At 38.7% G+C, this 23,491-nt stretch overlaps 2 protein-coding genes across 3 annotated transcripts; one reads left to right on the top strand and one right to left on the bottom strand.

Annotated features, from left to right (window-relative positions):
- Positions 1 to 1,883: 1,883 nt before the first annotated feature.
- LOC135469050 (protein FAM136A-like) lies at positions 1,884 to 6,113 on the bottom strand. 2 transcript variants are annotated; one of them, XM_064747570.1, is made up of 4 exons: positions 6,102 to 6,113; positions 5,497 to 5,595; positions 4,406 to 4,546; positions 1,884 to 2,978 (listed from the first exon to the last, which is right to left on the bottom strand). In XM_064747570.1, the coding sequence occupies exons 2-4, from the start codon at positions 5,578 to 5,580 to the stop codon at positions 2,784 to 2,786; spliced, it is 420 nt and encodes a 139-aa protein (XP_064603640.1). In that variant the 5' UTR covers positions 5,581 to 5,595; positions 6,102 to 6,113; the 3' UTR covers positions 1,884 to 2,783. The 2 variants fall into 2 exon arrangements, with proteins under 2 accessions (XP_064603640.1, XP_064603641.1); XM_064747571.1 differs by lacking the exon at positions 6,102 to 6,113 and having other exon boundaries at positions 5,420 to 5,526.
- LOC135469047 (cytoplasmic dynein 2 intermediate chain 2-like) lies at positions 5,863 to 18,406 on the top strand. The gene is made up of 12 exons (XM_064747566.1): positions 5,863 to 5,925; positions 7,931 to 8,015; positions 10,486 to 10,624; positions 11,141 to 11,220; positions 11,616 to 11,668; positions 12,079 to 12,260; positions 12,797 to 12,936; positions 13,884 to 13,963; positions 14,281 to 14,462; positions 15,315 to 15,472; positions 15,964 to 16,172; positions 17,590 to 18,406. Exons 1-12 carry the CDS (start codon positions 5,867 to 5,869, stop codon positions 17,723 to 17,725), a joined length of 1,503 nt encoding a protein of 500 aa, XP_064603636.1. The 5' UTR covers positions 5,863 to 5,866; the 3' UTR covers positions 17,726 to 18,406.
- Positions 18,407 to 23,491: the final 5,085 nt, after the last annotated feature.

The following is a 23,491-nucleotide window of genomic DNA, read 5'->3' as shown; positions in this document are numbered from 1 at the left end:
TTTCAGAAGTGAAAATCTGTGGTTTATTTGCTTGTTTGTTTAGTGTCATATCTGGTGTCCTGCGTCATGGAAGCAGAAATAAAATATGTTGGGTTTTTACAGTCCTAGTTATGCGAACTCCAAGAAATACTTGAAAGTGGCACAAAAACCTGAAGCAAACATTTCCTTATTTTTCAGAAATTTTCTTCAGCCGTTTCTAACAGAAACTGCGAATTGTGCTTCACAACTGAAGTATCCCCTGATTGAATAATTTCTCTGGCATACCTGTATATACCAGTACACAAGATTACAAGTATAAAACAGAGCAAAGCTATATACGCCAGAATATCACTGTAAGTGAACAGAATACATATTTTATCGTGAGTCTACAGAATAAATTAACTCTATGCCAAAGTATAGACAGTTTGACAGATTGTTGGATTGGTGTTTAACATCGTATTAAGAATGGTTCACTTATTTGACAGCAGTCAAGTTTATGGGTGGAGAAAATCAGATTGTCTGAAAAAAAAAAACACTGCTTTTTGCGGGGTACCTGATAAACCTCCTGACTCAAGACTGGATCCTAAACAGTCAGTGGTGGATCTGAGCACGCTATCTCATTGACTATTACCATTAAGGTGGCAGCTAGCCAGCACGTTAAGCATCTCGGTCAGACCACAATCTTATATTAGTTCCTAACCAGCAACCTGCGGATGATTGTGGGTTTCGCCTAGTTCCAGTTTCATCCCGCCATATTGCTGGCTTCTGTCATATAAGTAATATATTCTTGAATACAGCGTTGAATTCAAAATAAATGAACTAAAGTCCATCAGTTGGTCATTCCATCACACTGGTTTGTGAACTTTTTTTATGAATCGCAATTTGGTACATTGTTTCACCATATGTTACAGGTCAAATTCATCTTTTAGACCACTACATCCAGTATAGACATTTTATGGCCTTTTTGAAACATAACAGTTTCCAAACTTAGTTTCAAAATGTTTCATTGTGTAGAATTGAAACTTCACATCTTGCTCACCATGGCAAGTTACAGATCAAGTTAGAGTGTTGACATGTTTCGTCCACATTTAACAAAATTATGGCAATTTTTCTTCAGTTGTGAGCTTAGCTATCTAATGGCTCAGAGGTGTAGTGAACATGCAATACATGTACTTCTAGAATGTATGTTTGATCCGTGTTTAATATCATACCCAATCTTTTTCACTTACATAACCATGGTTGTGTTTATCAGTGGAGGAGACCAGAGAAAAGTACTGGTCCAGAGAAAAGGCCAGGTACCTTATCAACTAGTCAGAACTGCCCTGTCTATGAATTGCTCTTTGTTTACTGACAACGGCTTGCAAGTCTGGCAATCCATGTGATGACGGGTCCAAATATTGAGATCATCACAGCCCCGATTTCTCGACTACTGATCAACCAGAAAAATGGCAACGGAACCTGTACAGCTTATTTTGAGCACAAATGGCTATGTGCAGAATGATGCCTTATCCCAACGCACCTGTGAATCCATGCATGTTTGGGGTTTAATGTCGTACTTAACAATTTTTCAGTCATATGACTATAAGAAGTCATTAGGTGTGTGAACATACACTGTTTCTTCTTGAGGCATGACGAGTCCATACCGCCAAAGTGCTGCTGCCCCAGAAGTCACCAGACATGCTCCAATCACATCATACTGACACCAGGCCACTCAGTCCTGTTTCCTTCCTCTAACTTCTCAGTGCTGAGAGCCACGCGAGACAGCAACAAGTAACATTTGATTCTGGGGCCTAACCATTAGGCCACCGAAGTAGTAGAAGTACCTATGGTTATCACATCAATAAATGACAACAATCAAAGACAGATTGTCATGAAATTTAACTTTAATGACAGTAATTGTTCCCAAACAATATAAAGGTGAATTACAGTATAAATCCATCGTATTAAAAGCCTAAATGGTTTTGTAATACGACTATGTTTATTTATACTTAGGAACAAAACTACAAAAAATTGACCATACCTAACACTTTAATCTGAAACTGTGTGATATGTTGCTTTGTAACATCTCTCTTTATGTACACTTAAACAGCATTAATTTAATTAATAACAATTCCAGTCAAAGAACATAGCAATTTCCAATATCACCTTGGAACAGGGATGATATTGTATAGCAATCATGCTTTCCATTCTTTAACAATTATGGGGACACCACATAAAATAATTCATTACCACTGAAGAATACCATTAAAGATGTACACTAGAATTTCTTAAAGTGATGCAAATCACAGTAAAAAAAACATTGTCTTCTGGTGTAATTTTATAGTCTGTTTACTTGTTAGTCTCTTAGAAGCAGACACTTACTGAAAAGTGTGGCATACTACAGGAAAAGGCAAAAGAGTACTGCTTTGTTTTAGGCGGGAAGATATGGGATTTACACGTTTCCCATTGTATAACTATACATACATACATTAATATTTTAAAATGCATCCTTTACTGAAAGGTCTGACAAGAGTTATCTACCCTGCACACATATTTGAAGGCATAGAAAACACTTCAACCACACACCAACCGCACAGCATTTGCTCCACTGATGAGTTTCTTGGATAAAAAATGTTTTTCGTCCATTTTTAAAATCTCTCCGTGTGTAGCTTTGACAATAAGCCTTTATGTCTGAGATTTTAACGCAGTAATTCACAACTTCAATTATTTTCAGGCATACCACCGGTTACACCATTCAACAGAATAGTGGATTTGACAAAATGCATATTCCCTGAAAAGAACACAGCAGAGCTTTTATCTGCACATCATTTTCCTTTTGACAGTACTTCCTTCATTCTTTTCAACAGACTTGGCAACAAGTCTATATGTGAGTCCACACATTTTAACACACACGTCTCCATCTCGCCTTTGTACTTGCTGACCTCTGAATCTGCTGAGTCTGGCTTGACTTTGTCCCGTATTTTATCCTGACAATCCATAGCACACCTCTGTAAACGTCCCTGTGGAGGCAATCAGTGAAAGAACAGGTATTACCTTTTACACCTGCTTTAATACGGTCCAGCTGATCAACGAGTTCACATATTCCCATAATAAAAAACACACAAAAAAAACGAGTTTTGCAACCTCAGTATATTTTAAAGTTGCAAGTAGAGCACTTCTTCAAATAGAGCAGGCATACAATCCATGTACATGTGTATCAAAACTTAGATTTGGTAACAAGGCTACCAAAGAACTCGCGAGTAGGACATGAATGCAGAACTTCAGCCAATCCCTGAGCTCAATACATGCAGTACCTTTTGAGATACTACCCTTAACATGTTAACGTTGATTTTAATACTCAATACACAGGAGGTGGGCCTCTGTGGCTCAGTTGGTTAGTGCCCTAGCGCAGCATAATGACCCAGGAACCTCTTATTGTATTTAACACATATATGTACCCACCGAATCAACGTCAGAATATCCCCCTAATGCTACATTGTTCTACAAATGTGTAAACCCTGAGCTCAATATATGTAGTAGTTTTTGAGATACCACCCTTAACATTTTGATAAACGTTGATTTTAATACTCAATACATTAAGTCAGGAGGTGGGCCTCTGTGGCTCAGTTGGTTAGTGCGCTAGCCCAGCATAATGACCAGCTCATGCTGACGTCCATTCCGGTAGGTCTGCAGCAACCTGCAGGTGGTCGTGGGTTTACCCCAGGCTCTGCTCGATTTGCTCCCACCATAATGCTGGCTGCCATCGTATAAGTGAAATTATTTTTGAGCACGGAGCAAAACACCAATCAAACAAATATATAAGTCAGGAATTCAGTAATTTATTGTATTTAACACATATATGTACCCACCGAATCAACGTCAGAATATCCCCCTAATGCTACATTGTTCTACAAATGTGTAAACCCTGAGCTCAATACATGCAGTAATTTTTGAGATACCACCCTTAACATTTTGATAAACGTTGATTTTAATACTCAATACACTACCTCAGTAATTGTATTTAATACATATATATACCCACCGAATCAATGATGGAATATCCCCTTTGTGCTGTTGTGCTATATGTGTAAACCCTGAGCTCAATACATGCTGTAGTTTTAGAGATTTTTAAGATAACACAACTAACATTTTGTTTAATATTGCTTTCTCTGTAATGCCAATGCCGACGCTTAGCGTTCGACATAAGGTACACCTGTATTTTGGAGAGGCAAGTTAAAAAGGGACATAACTTTTAAGTCTATATGTAAGTTTTAAGTCTGTATGACTTGTTTTCAGTAGGCTTCTGCTCTTGCAGCAAGTGCAAGTTCTGTTCTCCCATAGCTGGAACAACGGGCAGATGCCATACCATAAAGTGAATCATAAAATAGGCTATAAAAATGTGACAGACAGACTGTCCTGTAAATGGTTCACAGCCTGCCTAACTTACCTGGTAATTTTGTAGTTCATTGTGAACAAAGCTCTGTGCCTTGTTTACCGGCTGGGAACATTGATCTACACATCTCTGGACATCCTCCAGACTAGACTTTGGGTTCTCACAACACTTGGCACTACATTTGTACATATCAGCCTATAATTAGTAAAATAAGGATTTGTATAAATGCTTGTATACACTGTATAAATAAATTCTTCTAATGTGCATTTAATCCTCAATTATAGGAAGTTGAGAGTGTGAAGCGAGTTAAACAGAGGCAGAAGATCAATCCTCAATAATGCTTGATATTTTGAAAACATTTAATTTATTCCAGGAATTGTTCCGGTTGGAGTTTTGATGTTTATTTTTGGGTTTCTTTTTAACAAGGCAGGCCATCGACCAAACAATAAATATTTGGGTTTTACTAAGAATACATGTAGGAACATTCTGAGCAATAGTTAGATGAAGCGCTGCAAGTTCTTTGTCTGATCTCGTCTATTGCCAGGTTAAAGTACAACGATGTGGTAAGGGCTAGGCTATTATATAGCTTAGGCTATATGACCATGTACGCTCACCCCTCAAGAAAAAAAATCTGATTCATTTATTATTTGATTGGTGTTTTACACTGTACTCAAGAATATTTCACTTATACGACGGCGGCCAGCACTATGGTGGGAGGACAGCGGGCAGAGCCCGGGGGAAACCCACAACCATCCGCAGGTTGCTGGCAGAGCTTCCCACGTATGGCCGGAGAGGAAGCCAGTATAGGCTGGACTTGAACTCACAGCGATTGCATTTATCTGATTCATATAAAGCACAGCGGTGCCATTCACGACAGAGACAAAATGTATCGTTTAAAAATGTGTCATAAGTGTTTCAGTGGTGATTTCGAACCACATACACATGTGTCTGATGCAATGAATGCAGACAGGGGGGTTGATCTGCCAAGCTTGTCATTGATGATTGAAATTCATCTTGACGATCATGATAATCAAGCCTATGACAACGCATCAACAACACCCAACGCACCATACACAAGGCTGCTCGTTCGTCGATTATATGCACGTTTTGGATGCTCTAAGCACAGGAGATATTACAGGACGTACTTGCATTTTCCTTAGATGCTCTCTATCCAATGTATTGAGCATTGAATTCACAGCATCTTGCACACGTGCCTGAGCCCCCTCCATTTTGGTTGTCAATAACTAGGTCAGGAGAAATGAAGACCGGCTTTAGCTTTCAATGGACAAAAATATAGAAAAGTAAATAATTTTATTTGGGGTAAAAACTCATCCTTAAATAATGCAGTACTTATTGCTGGTAATAGTAATATTTCATTGTAAATTTTGTGCGGCATAAGTGTAGCAGACGAACATTTTTTGAGCAACCTGAAATAGTTTTGCTTAGAGATGAGAAGTGAAAGTCCCCGAGTCAAATATACCACATAACTACTCACGCTGAAAGCTTGTTTGCATCATGTTCGTGGATGAGCTACTGGATAGTGTAGAGTTCGAGTCCAATTGGAAAAAAGAAAGGTGAAGGGGGTCGCAAAAATGTTCGCATTCTTGCTTCTTGTGCAAAGGATGTTAATACATTACCCGTGTGCCAGATTTCGTTGGATTCAAAGAGGACACAGTTCATGTAATGTGAAGTCCTTCGTAGTGTGAATTTACTTCAAAATGATAAGACTGATACGTGAAGATGCGTCTACCTGGTCACATGCAAATCACGCTGTAAAGTAGACATAGTGAGCTGTCAACATTTTCAGACTCAGAGGGTGCTCCATTTGTTAACTGTCAGCTGTCAGCACAACCGTTTGCATTGAGCATCACCAGGTTTTTAAATGGAGCGTGCTCTGACATTAGGTTTAGCAAAATTTTGTTCGGGCAGGGATGGCCCCAAATTAATGTCGGAGCATGCTCCATTTAAAAACCTGATGCAGCTACCTGCCCTTGATGCTGTGAACATCACCAAGGAATTGCGAACCCATGCGGCCAAGGAAATAACAGATCAACATTTTCCCTACATTAAATCAATAGACGAAAAGATAAGGAATATGCTTAAGGCAAGCTTAACATCCTGAGATGTATTTGATAGGTAATTTTTGTCTCAAATGCTGTGACACACTGCATTTTTAAATGGAGCGCACTCTGACATTGGTTTGGAGCCATTCATGGCTGAACAAAATTTTGCCAGACCTAATGTCAGATCAATCTTGGACTAGCCAGCACTTAACATCAAAAAGTTGATGGCGCATGTGTCTATTCTAACATTTTTAAAGAGTGATTTCACGTTACATGAATTTCACACCATTCAAGCAGTCAAACCAGGCAGGGGCTACTTGTAACAATTGCACAGAAATGATGTCCAAGTTTAATGGCTGTGTTCTGTAAAACAGCCCAGAGACCACATGACCTACTTAGAAACAGACATTTTGGGTGAAGAAAATTGTCCTGCAATTGTTATAGTGTAAGAGAATGACTATTTTTGAATTGCTGTCTGCGATTGTGTGTTTTTTGGATTTGTATAATTTTCAACTTTCCAGATAGTCTGAGTATTTCTGTACAGCTTGTGTGATGTTATTTTCTGTAGCAAGGCATTACGGGTTACTGAGTGAAAAAGATGGGCCTGTTTCCAAATGCTTTCACATGGGGATGGCCATTTTGTTTTTGCAGTGTAAGGGTGATCACCTGATCTCCATTTTCCTGGCCATCTTACAGAATCTATTGATTTAAGGCTAATGACACCTGATTGATGTTCACATTATTTTCCATCAGAATATTTTGGGAATTTTCATTTTTGGTTATCTTTATTTTATAATAATCTTACCTTTTTTGACATTTTCTGCCCCCCAAAATGAAATAAAGAGTTTCAGTGCTGCAGGTAAGATGACGTGCGGGCAGTTACAGGAAACAATATATCAATTGGGATAGATCTAAGAAACTCTCTGAATGTTAGTCTGAGTATGGTGACCAGTGCTGAGTGGAGGCAGAGGAATATTAGGAATAAGCTCAGTGTGCTTATTAGGGGTCTCACAAATTCATGCAGATATTGGCAAGAGAGGTGAAGGGTCTTGCAAACTAACATAGATAAAAGATGTTATGTTACGGTAGTTGCTAGATTGAATACACACATGTCTGCAGACTCGATGTGTTTTAGCTGCCGAGTGAAGGTGAGCCGAAATAGGGGTCTATTTCCATGAAACTTTCATTGATAATTGAAGATTTTCCTCGGACTTCTAAACATACATGGATGAGTTCTGTGACAGTGTGTTTCTGTTCTAGCATTGTAATTAATGTATAAAAAAAAAATACTCGCGCCTGTCAAAACTGTTCAACACCATTTAACTTGTGTTTGTTTGCTTCTACCTTAAACTTGGCCTAACCGCTGTCATAGGTATGCAGATACGGAAGTGACATGCTCTTAAGTATAGTATTTAAGCACCTTAAAAAAAAAAAATTAAAAAAAAGACAAATCAGTTCACAAGACTTTAACTGTACTGTTTTCCATGTTTATGGTTTGAAATTTCTTTTATTTTAGATCTCTGGAGGATAATGGCACACAGACTAAAGAGCTACAAGTAGAAGACCAGGCTGTTCAAGCCATAAAGAGAAAGGAAAAGTCTGTAAGTTCTTAGCGCTTTCTTTGAAGTTTACTCATCATCGAATGGTGCATAATAAGCTGAATCTGCATTTGTGGAGTCTTGCGAGTTTAGCCATGATTGAACAAGACAAGATGGTGCCTCTTGCAAACCAATGCAGATAAAAGTTCTGATTTTACAATACATGATGTAGTTGCTACAGATTGAATACTCATCTTTAGACGTTCTTAGAACTTATTTTTCCACGTACAACCAACACTCTTCGAACAAAATATGTTCTTTTTTCAATTAAAATTGAATTTTTTGTTTTGTTTTGACTCACCAAACAGAGGTACCAAAATTGAATCTTTATGTACTTGCATTTACATCCTTATTTTGTTAAAGTAATTACCCCTGCCTATATGGACTCATGCTGGCCTCTTATGTGATATTGCAAAGTGATGATCGGCGCATATTGCAGTTACTGTTACATGTATTAATTAATACAAACTAATTGTGCATCTACCCTAATTCTTCAGCCTTTTCAATCACCTTTGCAACCAATATTTTGAAACATTCTGAGAGAACAATGGGATGTAGAGAAATAATTTCCACAGTTTTATTAAGCTTGTATCTTTAATGACACAAACAAATCGTTGTTAGCATAATTTTCATAATAATTGCATACATAAATTTTACTGTAATGGTAAATGTTCTGTGCATTATCCAAATTCTCTTCCAATGTTATCATTATTTGTCAAAATAAACACATTTTTCAATGTATAAAAACAGTTTAAGACAATGAAAAGTTTGACTTGACTTATGGACAGGGTACTAGTCACGTAAAATTTAGCATGAAAATCAGCTAATGAGAAAATAAAGAGACCCACAAGTAGTGAATTACCCAATGATGAATCGAATATTAGCTATGATGATCTTGAAATGGAAAAGCTACATGTTTAGATAGATAATATACACTGCTGTGTTATGGGTCAGTGACATTGGCTTGTCACTTTTTCTACAGCGATTAAGGCTCGATCCCAACAGCCTCGAGCCCTGTCTGGCATACATTTCCTTGTTTAGTCATTGAACAAAATACACACCTTTATAGCGAATTGATGTCACTAGTAAATGTTCATATCTGGCAAAGAACGTTTTAATTTTCCTGCTGTAAGTCATTTATCAAACTTCAGGCTCTCAAAAAGGAAACCTGGAGACAAAGTTGCGAACTGTGTGCAAAGTCAGATTACCTTGAAAGGAGCTGAAGTATTAGAACCACCTGACATCAGAGGGAGTTCACCAACCAGACCACATGCTTCCTACAGACATAGATCAAGTTATTATTGAGGATCTATTTGGAAGAGACCAAAGAATCTTACTGTGTTTAATGTTTGATTTCATACGTCTCCTTGGCTTCCAAAAATTGCCTTCCCAAATCTGATCAAAGTAGAGGGTCGTGACGATTTCCGTACAAGGCAGATAACTTTTAAAGCAAACAGGTTGCTTCGAGGAATTTTGAATATGTTGAGTTTCTGTAAATATGGAACATTTCTTTTAAAACAACCTCAACTTGAATAAATATAACATGAAATTGAGTTTTTATTCAGTTGATGGACCGAGTACTGGCTACCAGCTAAGTTTGCTTAAATTTAGGAGACCCCTGAAAGGCTGAGTTCTTTATGCTGATATGTATATGTTTTTGGTTATTTACATGTATATTGAAAATTTGTAAGACTGCATTCAGCTTTAGAAGACTCGTTTGTAGCCAGTACATTATATCTTTCTTGTGCAGGACAATTGTCATACTTCAGTCACTGGAATATATGAAGTGTGGGTTCAAGCCCAGCGTTGAACAGACAATCTGTAGACTACCCCACTCTCTCTGTCTGTGTGGCCTTGGTGACAAAAAAGCAATTTGAAGTATTTGTGAAGTCGAAATGGGTGAAATTACAGTAAAGTTAGTGTAAAGATCACACAGTGACAGTCATGAAGACCCTGATCGCAAGTTGCTTACTATGTACTCTGAAACCACAAGTTAGACCCCGCGTGGTATCTGCCGATTTGGTAGCATCACAAGGCAGAGGGCTTTCACTGCATTACATCACCAGTCCAAAATAGGTCAACTGCTGATGAATTGGCCTGAGGTGGTAATTCCGTACTTGTACTTTGAAGCTGTATTCTTTTTTGGGACGAGGGTCAAAATTAGTTGGGGAAAGTTCTTATATGTGAATTAATATTGCTATTATACAATGTGCAGATTTAGAAATCGTGATAATTTTCCCCTTTAAGAACAAATCAAATAAATAAGTTAGTCATATATGCGTCATATAAGTGAATTATTTATAATAGATTTATTTTGGACAAAATAATGCTCAGTTGTCACATTTCTGTTCTATTTTAATTTTTAACATTCTGGTATGTAAGCTGTGTTAACTTGAGCTGTGGTCAAAGTCAGCATACTTTTTTATCAATGAATTTTGAAATGAAATGGTAATTTATTTCTTGGTATTTGTAGTCCCAGACTGAAGACCAAGCAGATAAACCCCTTGAGCTGTTACCAGATACATCCCCAGCACTGTCTGAGTTCCTGCGAAAAATTGAACCTCTGGTGGTTAGAGAAATTAAGAAGAGTGCAAACAGCAGAGCATTTGAAGGTAAAATATTTGTGTTCACAGAATGTTGTGTTATGTGTTTGAGACTTAGTTATCATCAACGTCATTTGTTTCCAGTGAAGTGAATTATTAATCCGTGAAACAAAAATGTTGGGCTTTGAATCAGACATTGGTGGGCCTTTTTTTATTGATGATATTTAGTGTTGGAAAAGTGGAAGTAGAGCATACAGCAATGTACAGTATATTGTAAATCTTCAACCTTTTCAATCTGTTTTTTCTTTTCAGTGGAATGTATGAGTATAACTGTTATGATCATGAAGACAGAAAATTATTTGTTTTTGTCACTAAAGATGAAAGCGTCATAAAACTTAGCAGAATATTTCTCTACACCCAAGTGTTCTGTCAAACCGTTTCAAATATTGGTCACAGTGGTGGTTGAAAAGGTTGAAGAATTAGGATATTAGTAGTCGTAAGTGAAGAGAATGCTTTTTGTAAGTGTACTTAACCTATAATAACAGCATTTTGTTTTCAAGTCCTTGATGAATGGTGTTCTTACAGATTACATGGTTAACTGGGAAGAAGAAGTGTCAGCTGTTACATGTGTTCACACTCTCACTCACCCAGCTCATGAAGAAACTGTGAGTACATCTTTTATCTTTGTTCTTGGTAATTTTGAGGTTTAGCTTCGATTTCAACATCATTTTGGCTATTTTCCTGATGTCCTTTTACTGTACCAGACATTTCAGGATACCAGCAGATATGTATTAATAGTGCTGTCATGCTGGAACACTATTTCAAAGACACTAGAAGTGATGCCTCACTTAATCACAGTTCATGTTGGCCAGTACTCTTGCGGTTTGTGCTGAGCAACAATTGAGGAAGTGCAAGTATTGTTGAGAACCATTTGAACTTAAAACCTAGGTCTCTTGCTCCTTGGGAAAACAGTCACCACATTTTGAAAAGTCTTTTGATGTTGTTCTAAAATAATAATGGCAGTTGAGGTATTGAATATGAAGTGTTGTTCATTTTTCAGTTACAAGTTACTGGTTTAACATGGAGTTCAACAGGATCTGTTATTGCAGCCTCATATCCTTTTGAAATGTTTAATTACTTTGCTTTACTTGATTTGCATTTTTCATTAGGTAAAACCCCATTCCCTTTTAATATGCCTTAGTTTGTCATTTGTTTTTAACATTTTGATGTACACTGCTCAATACAGCATCATGGACTTAAATTTGATTTAATGTCCTATGTGTTTTAACCCTGATACACTGATCTTCCATGAATACGAATGTACATGTGTTTTAGCACCATGCTGTTTTCTTTATAGTTTAGAACTTTATCTTAGTAATCATACATTTTATACGTTCTTGGACATGAATCAAGATTACAAGGTGTGAGTGTATGAATGATACAGATATCCTACAAAATAACATATGAAAGCTGCATGATGCATGACCTGACAAAGTGTTTTATGAAGACCTTAACTAGCCTAGGTTTGGGAGGTTTGACCATGAGGACTGGTGCACTCACAAAGCTTCACTGTGCACATGGAACCTGGGGCGTCGTGCGCTGAATGAGAACAAGCCAGATACCGTGATTGACGTGTCCAGCTGCCTCATGTGTGTGGCCTTTCATCCCAAAAACCCAGCCTTGATTGCAGGAGGAAATTTCAACGGTGATTTCACACTACTTTTAACTTTTACACATGTACATTTTGGGATGTTCATGTACATGTAGTTGCAAACTTCTCACTGGCCGACTGTGCAAATTGCTTCATTCAACGTTCACTGGCCATTGACCAATGAGGGTTCAGTCCTGCTCACCTTGATTTTTTGTGCGGCCAACAGTTGACCATTGAGGTTTTAGCCTCAAACCCTACGCCCATTGGTTTGTCTACACCTAACAGTTGACCAGTAAGATTGCAGGTCTGTCTCTGCTCCCATTGGTTTGTCTGTGGCTAACAGTTGACCAATAAGATTGCAGCCTTTATCCATCACTAAAGATGGAACACCAATTACAGATGGCAAATATAAACTGATATGTGTTTTTTACATCCTTGCAGCTTTTGCATTAATTGAATCACTATTGAGAATATTTCTTTGACTAAAGACATATACATGTAGTTCTTACTATATTAATTTATTGATGTTATTAATTGATGAAGATGAATAGCTCAACATCTAAGTTAATCTGTTAATCCTAATTTTGTAGGTGAGTTGATGGTGTGGGACTTGAGCCACGAAGATGACACCTTAATCTCCAGCTCAGGCATAGGTAACGATTCCCACAGAGAACCTGTCAGTAAACTCACCTGGATACCTGATCCCCGTTCTAAGGGAAAACACTTCTTGGTATGTCTTCAGCAGATAAATGCATTTGTCATTGTTTTCAATCTTGTTGCTATGTACATGTGATGTAAATACATTGTGTTTTTTTTTTCTATAATCTTGCATATATCTAAATCATACGATGTTTAACGTCAACATATTAGGGAGCCTCCATGGCCAGGGTGGTTAGTGTGCTAGCAAGGCTCAATGACCCAGGAGCGTCTCACCAATGAGGTAGCTGTTAGTTCAAGCCCAGCTGGTGCTGGCCTCCTCTCCGGCCATAGTGGGAAGGTCTGGCAGCAACCTGCGTATGGTCGTGTTTTCCAGGGCTCTACCCGGTTTTCTCCCACCATAATGCTGGCTGCAGAGTAGGGTGTAAAATGCCACTCAAATAAATGAATAAAAAACATATTAGGTCGAGCTCATGAAGTTGAATCAACTTGTCCATGAATCTGTAGACACATGAGGCATCAATTGAACCAGAGCCTCAGACAAGAATCACGAGATTTTCCGTTATTTCCGCTGTTCTGCTCGGTCACAATATACAGTTGACATCATTTGTTGGGCTGTTTAGGTGGACTTTCATATAGTTCCTTGGATATCACCTACATGTACCTTCCATCAACATATCATACACTTTGAACGGGCTCTAAAAGTGAAATTCTGTGGGAAAATTGGCGAATTTCTTACCGAAAGCTGGCAGTTTATTCCAGAAACTGATGGCCATAAATGTAATAATTGTGACTGAGGCTGACCTGAACATTGTTTGTCAATGAGGTCTATTTTTGTACTGGATTATGTTAATATTTAAGTCAAATCATGTCAGTGTGATAAGCATGAAACCAAGAGGAACATTCTATGTGGCACCTGTAAGTAACTTGTAAATGAATATGTTTTGAATATCGTAATAACTTTAATATGAATTCGAAGACAATTGTGATACACATGGTTTGTCCTTGGTATTTTTACAGCTGGTGAGTGTAAGTGGAGATGGCAAAATTCTTGTGTGGAAAATCCATCAAAAATCTCAGTCCCTGGAGTTGGTCAATGGGTACGTGTATGGTTTTAGTTTGCTTGTTTCTTTATTCTCATGGAGTCAGATTACCATCGCACGTACACGTGCACGTGCTTGTAAGAAAATCCTTGCTGTATGACGGAAAGTGGAATTTTTCTATCCCACTTGGGCTAAGACTGAAATCATTGATGAAGAGAGACATATAATGCGACCAAGAATTGCTGTTACTAATATCTGCTCAATCCATTATCATTACATTGTCTGCTTGTTAGCTGATAAACCAGCTCATGTATCCATTACATGGTGTATGCTGTACAAGTATATCATCTTCTGTTATTGCTTTATTTTTACAGCTTCTTTGTTATGACTGAGAGTTTGCCCAGATCATTAAAGACCCGGGGATTACGAGGGGATAAGGAAGTTGGTGTGACGTGTATATCATACAACACTGAGGACAGGGAAATGTTCCTGCTGGGATCAGAAAGTGGGGCTATATTTAAGTGCTCAATGCTGGCCAGTGGTACACCAGCGCCAAGTAAGCTCCGCCTCTTGGCTTGTATTTTGCTCATATGTCACACCTTAAGTGGTCTTCAAGTCTAGCATTTTCTCTTATCAGACACCTGTCTATCTATGGACAAGATGATGTCAGCAAGATGATGTCAGCACCCTGTCTGGGACTACTTTCAAAACCCGGACCTTATTTTTGTGATGTGCAAAGCTGACATCACAGACAGTGCTGCAAATTCTTTCTAAGCTGAAATTTCAAAGTCAAAGATACTGTTGTTGGGACCATTCAAGTTAGTTCAATTATGTTTCAGTTTGATATTTAGCTTGTGTTGCTCCTGTCAATCATAAATTTAGTGACATTTCATCGTAAACTGCACTTTTTCTCGGGCATACCCTGTGACGTAATTATACCGAATGAACATGTGATCTTGTTTAAAACAGCCCGATTTTTATCTAGATGTTGATACATTATTGCGGATCACGCATTGTTATAATAATCTCTAGCCAATTTCTTCCAATTTTGAGAAGACCTGGTCTGCTTATTTTAGACAATTGTAATGTAATTCTAGCAGAAATATTGAGTTTCTTTTTTGTCACATGGTTAGACCATCTGCTGAAGAACATACTCATATCTTCACTTTTCCAAAAGTCTGGTAAAGAAATGTTATGATCTACTTTCAACACTACTAATGTCTGTCCCAAATTTTAGAAGAATTAGGGTATCAACAGGTTACCACAGAAAATGTTCATTTGCACCAAAAGAATATTCACAACAGTCCTGATGCCATAATTTTGGCAATTTACAATGTAATAAAAAAAACATTTTAAATTTCTTAATAGTGTGGGTAGCTGTATGTTCTGTGTTCTGTCTGTGCCTTAGGCAGTGTGCTGAGCTCTATCCAGCTGAAGTCCCCAGTCACCTTTACCTACAACCCTCACCATGGACCAGTTTATGCTGTTGAATGCTCCCCATTCCACAGAAATGTCTTTCTGAGCTCGGCTATGGATCAAACTGTCCATATCTACAATATTCTTCAGGTTTGTGTTTCCATTATTTTTCACTCTTTCCTTTACGCAGATCTGTTAGCTCAAGGATAACTTCAGGGTTGGACTCGTGTTAACTGGACCTTTTATAGAAGTTGATTGTTTTGACATCTTAGAGACACAGCCTTACTGGAAGATGAAGTCCATACATATTTCTTCCACCAGTATGAAAATTATATAAATTATATATATAAATTTATATGTCTCACATGGAAAAGTTTCTCAGGGACTTGCCAAAGATGAGTGGTTTACCTAGGGCTCTTGAGTTTCTTCACCCATAAAACTTTGTACCACCATTATATGAAGTGAAAATTTCTTGAGTATGCCATTAAACAAAGAACAATTAAAAAAAAATGAACATGTTAAATACCCTTGGTGTCTTTCTCTATGTGCATTGCGTTGTAATGTTATTAATGCAGATTTTTGAGGAACTATCTGTTTTCCTGCACCATATTATCAGAACCAACATGTGCTTGTATTTCCAGGCTCAGCCAGTGCTGGTTCTGGAGCCTGGTGCCGGTTATTTGTTCTCTGCTAAATGGTCACCTGTACGCCCCACTGTGTTTGCCCTGACCACAGAGACAGGTCACCTCCACATCTACGACTTGAGGCTGGGAAAACTCACCCCCGCCCACAAGCTAGATGCTAGCCCGAAGAAATACCCAGTGTATACCCTCCAGTTTAACCAAACACAGTAAGTGAGAAGGCATACCTTATAAGCTGAACTTGGTATCGGTACTTGTAAATTAACATAAGTTGACAACTGAAATATCATCAGGTTTTGCAAGTAAACTGTAATTTTTATGGTCAAAATCTAAATTTAGTAACAAATGTCAGTACATTGTAAAACTGGACTCAAGCTGTGAAGAAGACACATAATAAACAAGTAATTAAGAGTAAGGTGAATGACAAGTAGTTAAAATTGCCCAGGTGATTTTCAAATTCAAATGTTGAATTTCAGCACATGGAACATAACAGAATACCTTTTCTGTGTCATTAGGCCATGCATGTTAGTGTCCTAAGTGACATTACAACACCCACTAAAGATACGAGTAACAGCTGTGCTGACATCTTGTGTTAATTTGTATTGGTAGCGGTAGACAATAGCCACCACATTCCACATGTGCTCACATGCTTGACACGTAACAATTTACTGTGGTAACAGTTTTGTAGGAATAGGCAGCAGGGTCCAGTTTCACAAAGCTGTACAACATTTTTTTTATCATACAACTGTCTTACGATATTTTGTACATCAGTATTACGGTGCCAGTATCCTATATGTGCAATTATCGTATGTGTACGACATCTTTGTGAAACTGAGCCCAAGTCTTGGCTCAGTCGTAATCTGTAGATTTCCCTGCCCAATCTTGTGTGCGCTGAAGATCCCATGTTTTCCACTAATGTGGCATGCAAACCTGTTCATCACATGTGGAAAAGTTTGTCAGTAACTTGCCAAGGTTACATGGGTTTTTCCTAAGCTCGCCTTGTTTATCAAACCCATAAAACCGACTGTTTAATTGTTAAATGTTAGGCAACTTTCGTTGACATCAATTTATTGAGGCCCAAATCAAACTTCTTTCCTTTATGGATCTCTTAAGTTCACAAACGCTCAGCTCCTGAATTTTCTCCATCATTCATTTACTTAGAAGTATCTATTTGAGAAACTTTTTTTCAAATGCCCATGTTATGGTATAATGTAATTAAAAATAGTTGCCCAACATTTTTGATTGGTCACATGGAACAATAGAGTAGGACTTTTTTTTTACCATTCACAGAGATAAAAGAGTTAGAACGCGAAACTCATTTTTCTGTGAGGGCCTCAGAGGCCTGGTGGTAAGCATGCTAGCGCAGCACAATGAACCCGGATCCTGTCACCAGTTCGATCACCAATTCGATCACTGGGAGAACAAGTCCTGCTCATGCTGGCTTCCTGTGTGGTTGTACATGGAACAGTCTGCAAGAAACTTGCAGATGGTCATGGGTTTCCATTCAAGCTTTGCACGGTTTCCTCACGCCATAATGCTCACTGCTGTAGTACAGGCAAAACATTCTTGAGTATGGCATAAATTGCCAATCAAATAAATAAACGAATGATTAATTTTCTGTTGCAGAAAGAATCTACTGGCTACAGGAGATGGTGTTGGATGCATCAAAATATTTAAACTGAGTGATGAACTTGTGTCTCAAGGACCTAAGGAACTGGAGACACTGAGTGGTTTGACCTCCGTGACCTCTGAACAGGACTGATCAGCATGTTGACATCTAATAGCCAGTTGTTTTAATGTGTACTAAAGTTCATTCAAGCTAAAGTTATATGTAAGGAAATTTGGTATGGATTTTAGCTGCAACAAGCAGCATTACTACTTGACAAATCTTTTGACACAGTCCATTCATTTATGAATGGGCCAAAAGAGCAAAAACATGAATTTCCTGTAGCATACGGCAGCTATTGCAAATTTGTTCTTTTTTATGTAGAATATTGCATACATGCTTGTTGTATTTGAACTGACTATGTCAGGAGTTAATCTGTGAATTTATTACTACTAGAATTACATCTGCACCAATGCCATTACCTCTGGTAAACAGGAAATGGTCAAGTCTGTCTTATGAAGCAGGTCTATCTGTTTAATCATGATTGAGCATCTCATTTTGACAAGTATATGTAGGTCTTTGCGTTAAAACCGTCCATTTTCTTCCCTGTGATATTTTTTCTTCTATGTAATATTTTTTTTTTTTGTAATCTTGTTTTTTCTTGCGTTGTTTTTTTTTTTTAACAACATATCAGAAATGTGTAAGTAAATGTACTTACACTGAACTATGTCTTTGAGCTTTACTTTGTGTTTTTGCAGAACTTTTTTATGCATGTGTGCGTTCTGTTAGACCTAAGGGTCTTAAACTGGTAGGAAAACAAGATATGCATTCAGACCCACCCCTTGCATTCCAACGTTTTCACTGTTCATGGGACCTGGGTGACAGTAAGCAGCTGTCCATCGTATCTGGAAGACCACCCATCTTTTCACCTGTACAGTATGCATATTTGTTCTTCAAACATGAGCAAGCCCATAGGTAACTTGATAAAGGTTTATCCACCCATCAACTGGTGGATGAGCACTCTCAAACACCTATCAGATGAATAAAATAATAAATTTATTTCTGATCTGGCTTGTTCGTCATTCACACGTATGCGTTATATTGAATCTGAAAATCCACATATTCAGAGAGGCCTACTGGTATTTCTCATAGCCTTCAGCATGTGAACATGATGAGATTTTGAACTTACGCTGATTTGTCACAATAGGGGTGAAAGACTTCGACTGAACTATGTATGGTTACGTCACTGAACTACTCAGTCGTGACGTGTGCAGAAAAGATAGATCCTAGTGCACTTGAAATCATATCACGGAATACTTCCATGTTTCCAAATACCATGCGGTGGAGCTGTCCGGTTAATGGCAATATTGTTCATTCGATTGCATTGCTGGCTGATCATTTTACACGAAGGCGTGGTCTGCCCGCAAGCCAAGGCATTGATGCACCTTTTGCAACCATTGACACTGGCCTTTATTCCACATTTCCTCAGAAAATCTCAGTGGAATTCGAAAATAAGGTGTGCTTTAAGCTATTCACCACGTAATGCCGCCTACCCGATTGACCTAAAGTGGCTCTGCAACAATCACGTTGACATTCATTGAGAATCCGACAACACGTAAAAACATATCACAACTTTTGTTAAAGTTTTCCAGTCTATAGAACGTCTCCACTCGCAAAGATGGACATCGATGTTGTTTTGAAAGCTAATTATTGGGTGAAGTAGAAGTATGAAGTGCCAGATGCTTTTAAAATGATCAAAAATTGATGCTGTGACTGCGACGTTTTATGCACATGTTTTATGAAAACGTGGTGACATTTGTAAACAGGGCTCAGAAAGCGGGTTATGGTGGAATTACTGGCATACGCCAGGGAATGAGATAAACATTGTCCAGAAGACCACGAAGCCGTTGGCGAATGTAATTCACCTGCCTTTTGCTGATGGCACGTAGGCCTGAGTGTTTTCTTCACAGGCGCTCGAAACCAGCCCGTAAACCCTATATATGCCATATACCAGCCACCCACATCTATATGAGAAGTTATATATGTATGTAGGTGGCTGGTATATGGCATAAATAGGGTTAGTTCAAACAGCTAAGGCCAACACACTTAGTTCTCAAAAATGTCCATTCGTGACTTAGTGTAATTCCTGTTTGGAGACTGGCGTTTAGCTACATTTTTACTACCGCCAACATATGTACAAATAGCAAGCCTCAAGCCTACACTACAAATGTATCCACATGTCGTTGAGTGACCCCCAGCCAACACAGGTTACTTTGCCCCAAGAAAGGGGTAAGATGGAATGCCCATGTGAGGTCATGAGGAATTTGTCAGTGGGGCCCATGGTGGTCCATGGTGGCCCAACTGGGTTAGCCCAACTGGGCAATTAGATGGGTCCTGAGTGGGTCCATTCTGGGCTAGCCCATGCCGGTTTAATGACACGGGTCCAAAGTGGGTTTCTTTTGTGGGCTAACCTATTCAGGGCTCATATGGGTCCATGGTGAGTTTGTTTCCACGGTGGCTCCATTCTGGACTAGAAAAATAATATGAAATGTACCTCAAGAAACAGAAATACATCAGTCAGTTAGTCAACGATTTCATCAGTCAATCAATAAATGGGATCATCGGATGATCTGCCAGCATCCTACGGATGAAGAATTGGTGTTTAGTTTGATGGGTAGTAGAAATTGTCCAACATGGGATGTACACATTGGTCTTCAACGGATGTTACCCTGGTTCTTCAACATTTCCGCATGCGAAAGAGCAACTTTCAGTGCAATTTATGCACAGTTTTAATTTGATTTTGGGACTTCACAAAAAGTAGAGTTTTATAAGTCAACACAGGATTTATTTGTTTATTTATTTATTTATTTGTTTATTTATTTGATTGGTGTTTTACGCCGTACTCAAGAATATTTCACTTATACGACGGCGGCCAGCATTATTGTGGGAGGAAACCGGGCAGAGCTCGGAGGAAACCCAAGACCATCCGCAGGTTGATGCCAGACCTTCCCACTTACGGCCGGAGAGAAAGCCAGCATGAGCTGGACTTGAACTCTCAGCGAACGCATTGGTGAGAGCCTCCTAGGGCATTACGCTGCGCTAGCGCGCTAACCAACTGAGCCACGCAGGCTCCGTCAACACAGGAAAATGCCTTCAGAATATGCTTGAATAAACACCTTGCCATCATGCGAAAAGTTGAAGAATTGCAGTAAACTGTGTAGACACCGATTGTTGTTTCGAAGGCTTCACGGACAGTGAGAGAGGGTGAATGAGCTAATTCTCTGTCTACTGCCGGGTTTGAACCCGCGCCTTGTGTGTCCCGGCGATCGAAAAAGCAAGTAAACACTCATCCACGGTCAGTTCCCTTTAGTGATACCGTTAAAAGAGAACAACACTTGAAATCTAGATGACCATATTTTGTATTTAAGTCTATAGGCCCACACAAAGCACAGCTACAATGTAGATGGTCGCTGTCTGCCTAAAATGGTTCTCAATACCATCGTAGAAGCCATTTTAACACAGTACCATTGCTGTGGTCATTGTGTTGCGCTTATCAGAATCTGCAATTTTACAAAAAGAAAAATGTCTTAGTAACCTGGAACAGAAGAATTGGTTTTGGCAAAGTAAACCGTTATACACTGGGTGTCAGGCTACTTAAGTATAAAATTTTTAAAAAAGTTATTAACTGAGAGTGCATATAAGTAGATCACAATTCGACAGTTCTACCACCATATATACCTAGAACTGGCCATAGGCCTTCGTTACAGTTTCGAAAAAGGTGTAAGCCATCAATATTATTATGAAGTGTCAAGGTTTCATATGCAGCTAGTTCAGTGCCACAATCACCAATAGAATTGGCCTTGGCCTTTACTATAAGTAGATCACAATTCGACAGTTCTACCACCATATATACCTAGAATTGGCCATATGCTTTCGTTACAGTTTCGAAAAGGGTATAACCCATCAATATTACTGTGAAGTGTCAAGGTTTCATATGCAGCTAGTTCAGTGCCACAATCACCAATAGACTTGGCCTTGGCCTTTACTATAAGTAGATCACAATTCAACAGTTCTACCACCATATATACCTAGAATTGGCCATAGGCTTTCGTTACAGTTTCGAAAAGGGTATAACCCATCAATATTACTGTGAAGTGTCAAGGTTTCATATGCAGCTATAGTTCTTTGCCACAATCACCAATCTTAGACAGAACCGACTTCAATCTCTTTCATCCTACATAACCTTGGAGCTGAAAGAAGTGTTCTAGGATCTTTTCGTACATTCACATTTACCCTGCATATCAAATACAATAGCTTGAATAGACAACATTACAGGGAATCGTATCCTGCCCGGCTTAACCCTGGTTACCGGTGCAATTAAATTCATGATTTTCATCATCACTACAGAACTTGAGCTGTCGAACAAATTATCATTCTGAAAATTAACTGAATTCAGATTGTTGTAAAATCTACACCTTCACTCTCGAATTAATAGGGTCACCATTATTAATTACAATGTCACCATCCCAATTAGTTTACACCATCGTTTGGATTAGGAACTAAACGAGCTCAGTCCATTTCACCCGTTGTCTCAGCATCATGAAAACATAACTTTGGCAATTTTATGCATTAAGTGAGACATCAGTGGCCGAGAGCATTAGCACGCTCGGTGCTCGATGCTCGGTGCAATGACCCAGGAGCTTCTCGCCAATGCGGTCGCTGTGAGTTCTAATCCAGTCCATGCTGGCTTCCTCTCAGATCGTACGTGGGAAGGTCCGCCAGCAACCTGCGGATGGTCGTGGGTTTCCCCCGGGCACTGTCCGATTTCCACCCACCATTATACTGGTCGGATTCGTGAAATATTCTTGAGTATGGCGTAAAACACCAATCAAACAAACAAATAAATTTATGCATTAACTCATCAATCGTATCCTGAACTTTGTGCCCAAAATCCATCATCTCTTCGACTAATTTCCTTATCGACCAATACTTTTTCCTGGTGCTGTTTACTGGTATTTTATCTATAGTTTCTGTATGCGATGTAGTACAATATAGGCCTGCCTTACGGGATGTTTCAGTGGCAATATCAACAATGTCAGCAGTATGCTGGACAGTAACCTGAAAAATAAACAAATGACTATGTTAATCATTTATTAATTAATTAATTATTAATTTATTTAATTAGTCTCAATAAAATTTGAAGTTCATGCCATTTTATCCTTATATGGCATATTTTTAGTATTATTACCTGACTGTCATATACATGTCACTTAACCCAATTAATTTTTCCATGCCAGAGAAGTTTAGAATAGCCCGTTACCATACGTGTTTGATTACAAACGATTTAATTTTGAAGGACATTGATTAGGAAAGACCTAAAATTGAGCTGAAGAAAAGTGAATGAAGCATTAGCGGCCTAATAAACATCCGACATTAAATTTTCTGAACTAATGTTTTTGTGCTGTATTACAACATGCAGCATGCATCAGCTGTGACGTCATTAGACTTCTACTGGTAAACTTTAAACTGGGGGACTCCGTGGCCGAGGGGATTAGCACGCCAACACGGCGCAATGACCCAGGAGAGTCCTACCAATGAGTTCAAGTCCACCGGGGAAGGTCTGTCAGTAACCTGCGAATGGTCGTGAGATCCCCCCCCCCCCCCCCCACCTTCCGGAATCTTGAGTATGACGTAAAACACCAATCAAATAAGTAAATTTTAAAAAATTCAAACTGAATGATTTATGACCAAGTTAAAGGACAGGTATGTGAACGTGGTCGTACTGACCCACTGTGGCGTAACACGGTGAAGTCACATCACGAAGCAAATGGCGATACAGAACTTGACTCTCTTAACATGTTAACTTAATTATGACCATCACCAATATAGGGACCCAGCGTGCAGAAGTGAATTAAAAGTAAG

Source organism: Liolophura sinensis, chromosome 6, assembly GCF_032854445.1.
Source record: "Liolophura sinensis isolate JHLJ2023 chromosome 6, CUHK_Ljap_v2, whole genome shotgun sequence".
Classification (NCBI taxonomy): Eukaryota; Metazoa; Mollusca; class Polyplacophora; order Chitonida; family Chitonidae; genus Liolophura; species Liolophura sinensis.
This window is presented reverse-complemented; position numbering and strand designations above follow the sequence as displayed.

Coding starts and splice junctions, on each gene's coding strand:
- LOC135469050 (XM_064747570.1), bottom strand. CDS start 5,580: ATGGAGGGGGCTCAGGCACGTGTGCAAGATGCTGTGAATTCAATGCTC. Junction 4,547..5,496: donor AGCATCTAAGGAAAATGCAA/GTACGTCCTGTA, acceptor TACTAATTATAG/GCTGATATGTACAAATGTAG. Junction 2,979..4,405: donor ATGAACTACAAAATTACCAG/GTAAGTTAGGCA, acceptor TTGCCTCCACAG/GGACGTTTACAGAGGTGTGC.
- LOC135469047 (XM_064747566.1), top strand. CDS start 5,867: ATGTTCGTGGATGAGCTACTGGATAGTGTAGAGTTCGAGTCCAATTGG. Junction 8,016..10,485: donor TAAAGAGAAAGGAAAAGTCT/GTAAGTTCTTAG, acceptor TGGTATTTGTAG/TCCCAGACTGAAGACCAAGC. Junction 12,937..13,883: donor CTAAGGGAAAACACTTCTTG/GTATGTCTTCAG, acceptor GTATTTTTACAG/CTGGTGAGTGTAAGTGGAGA.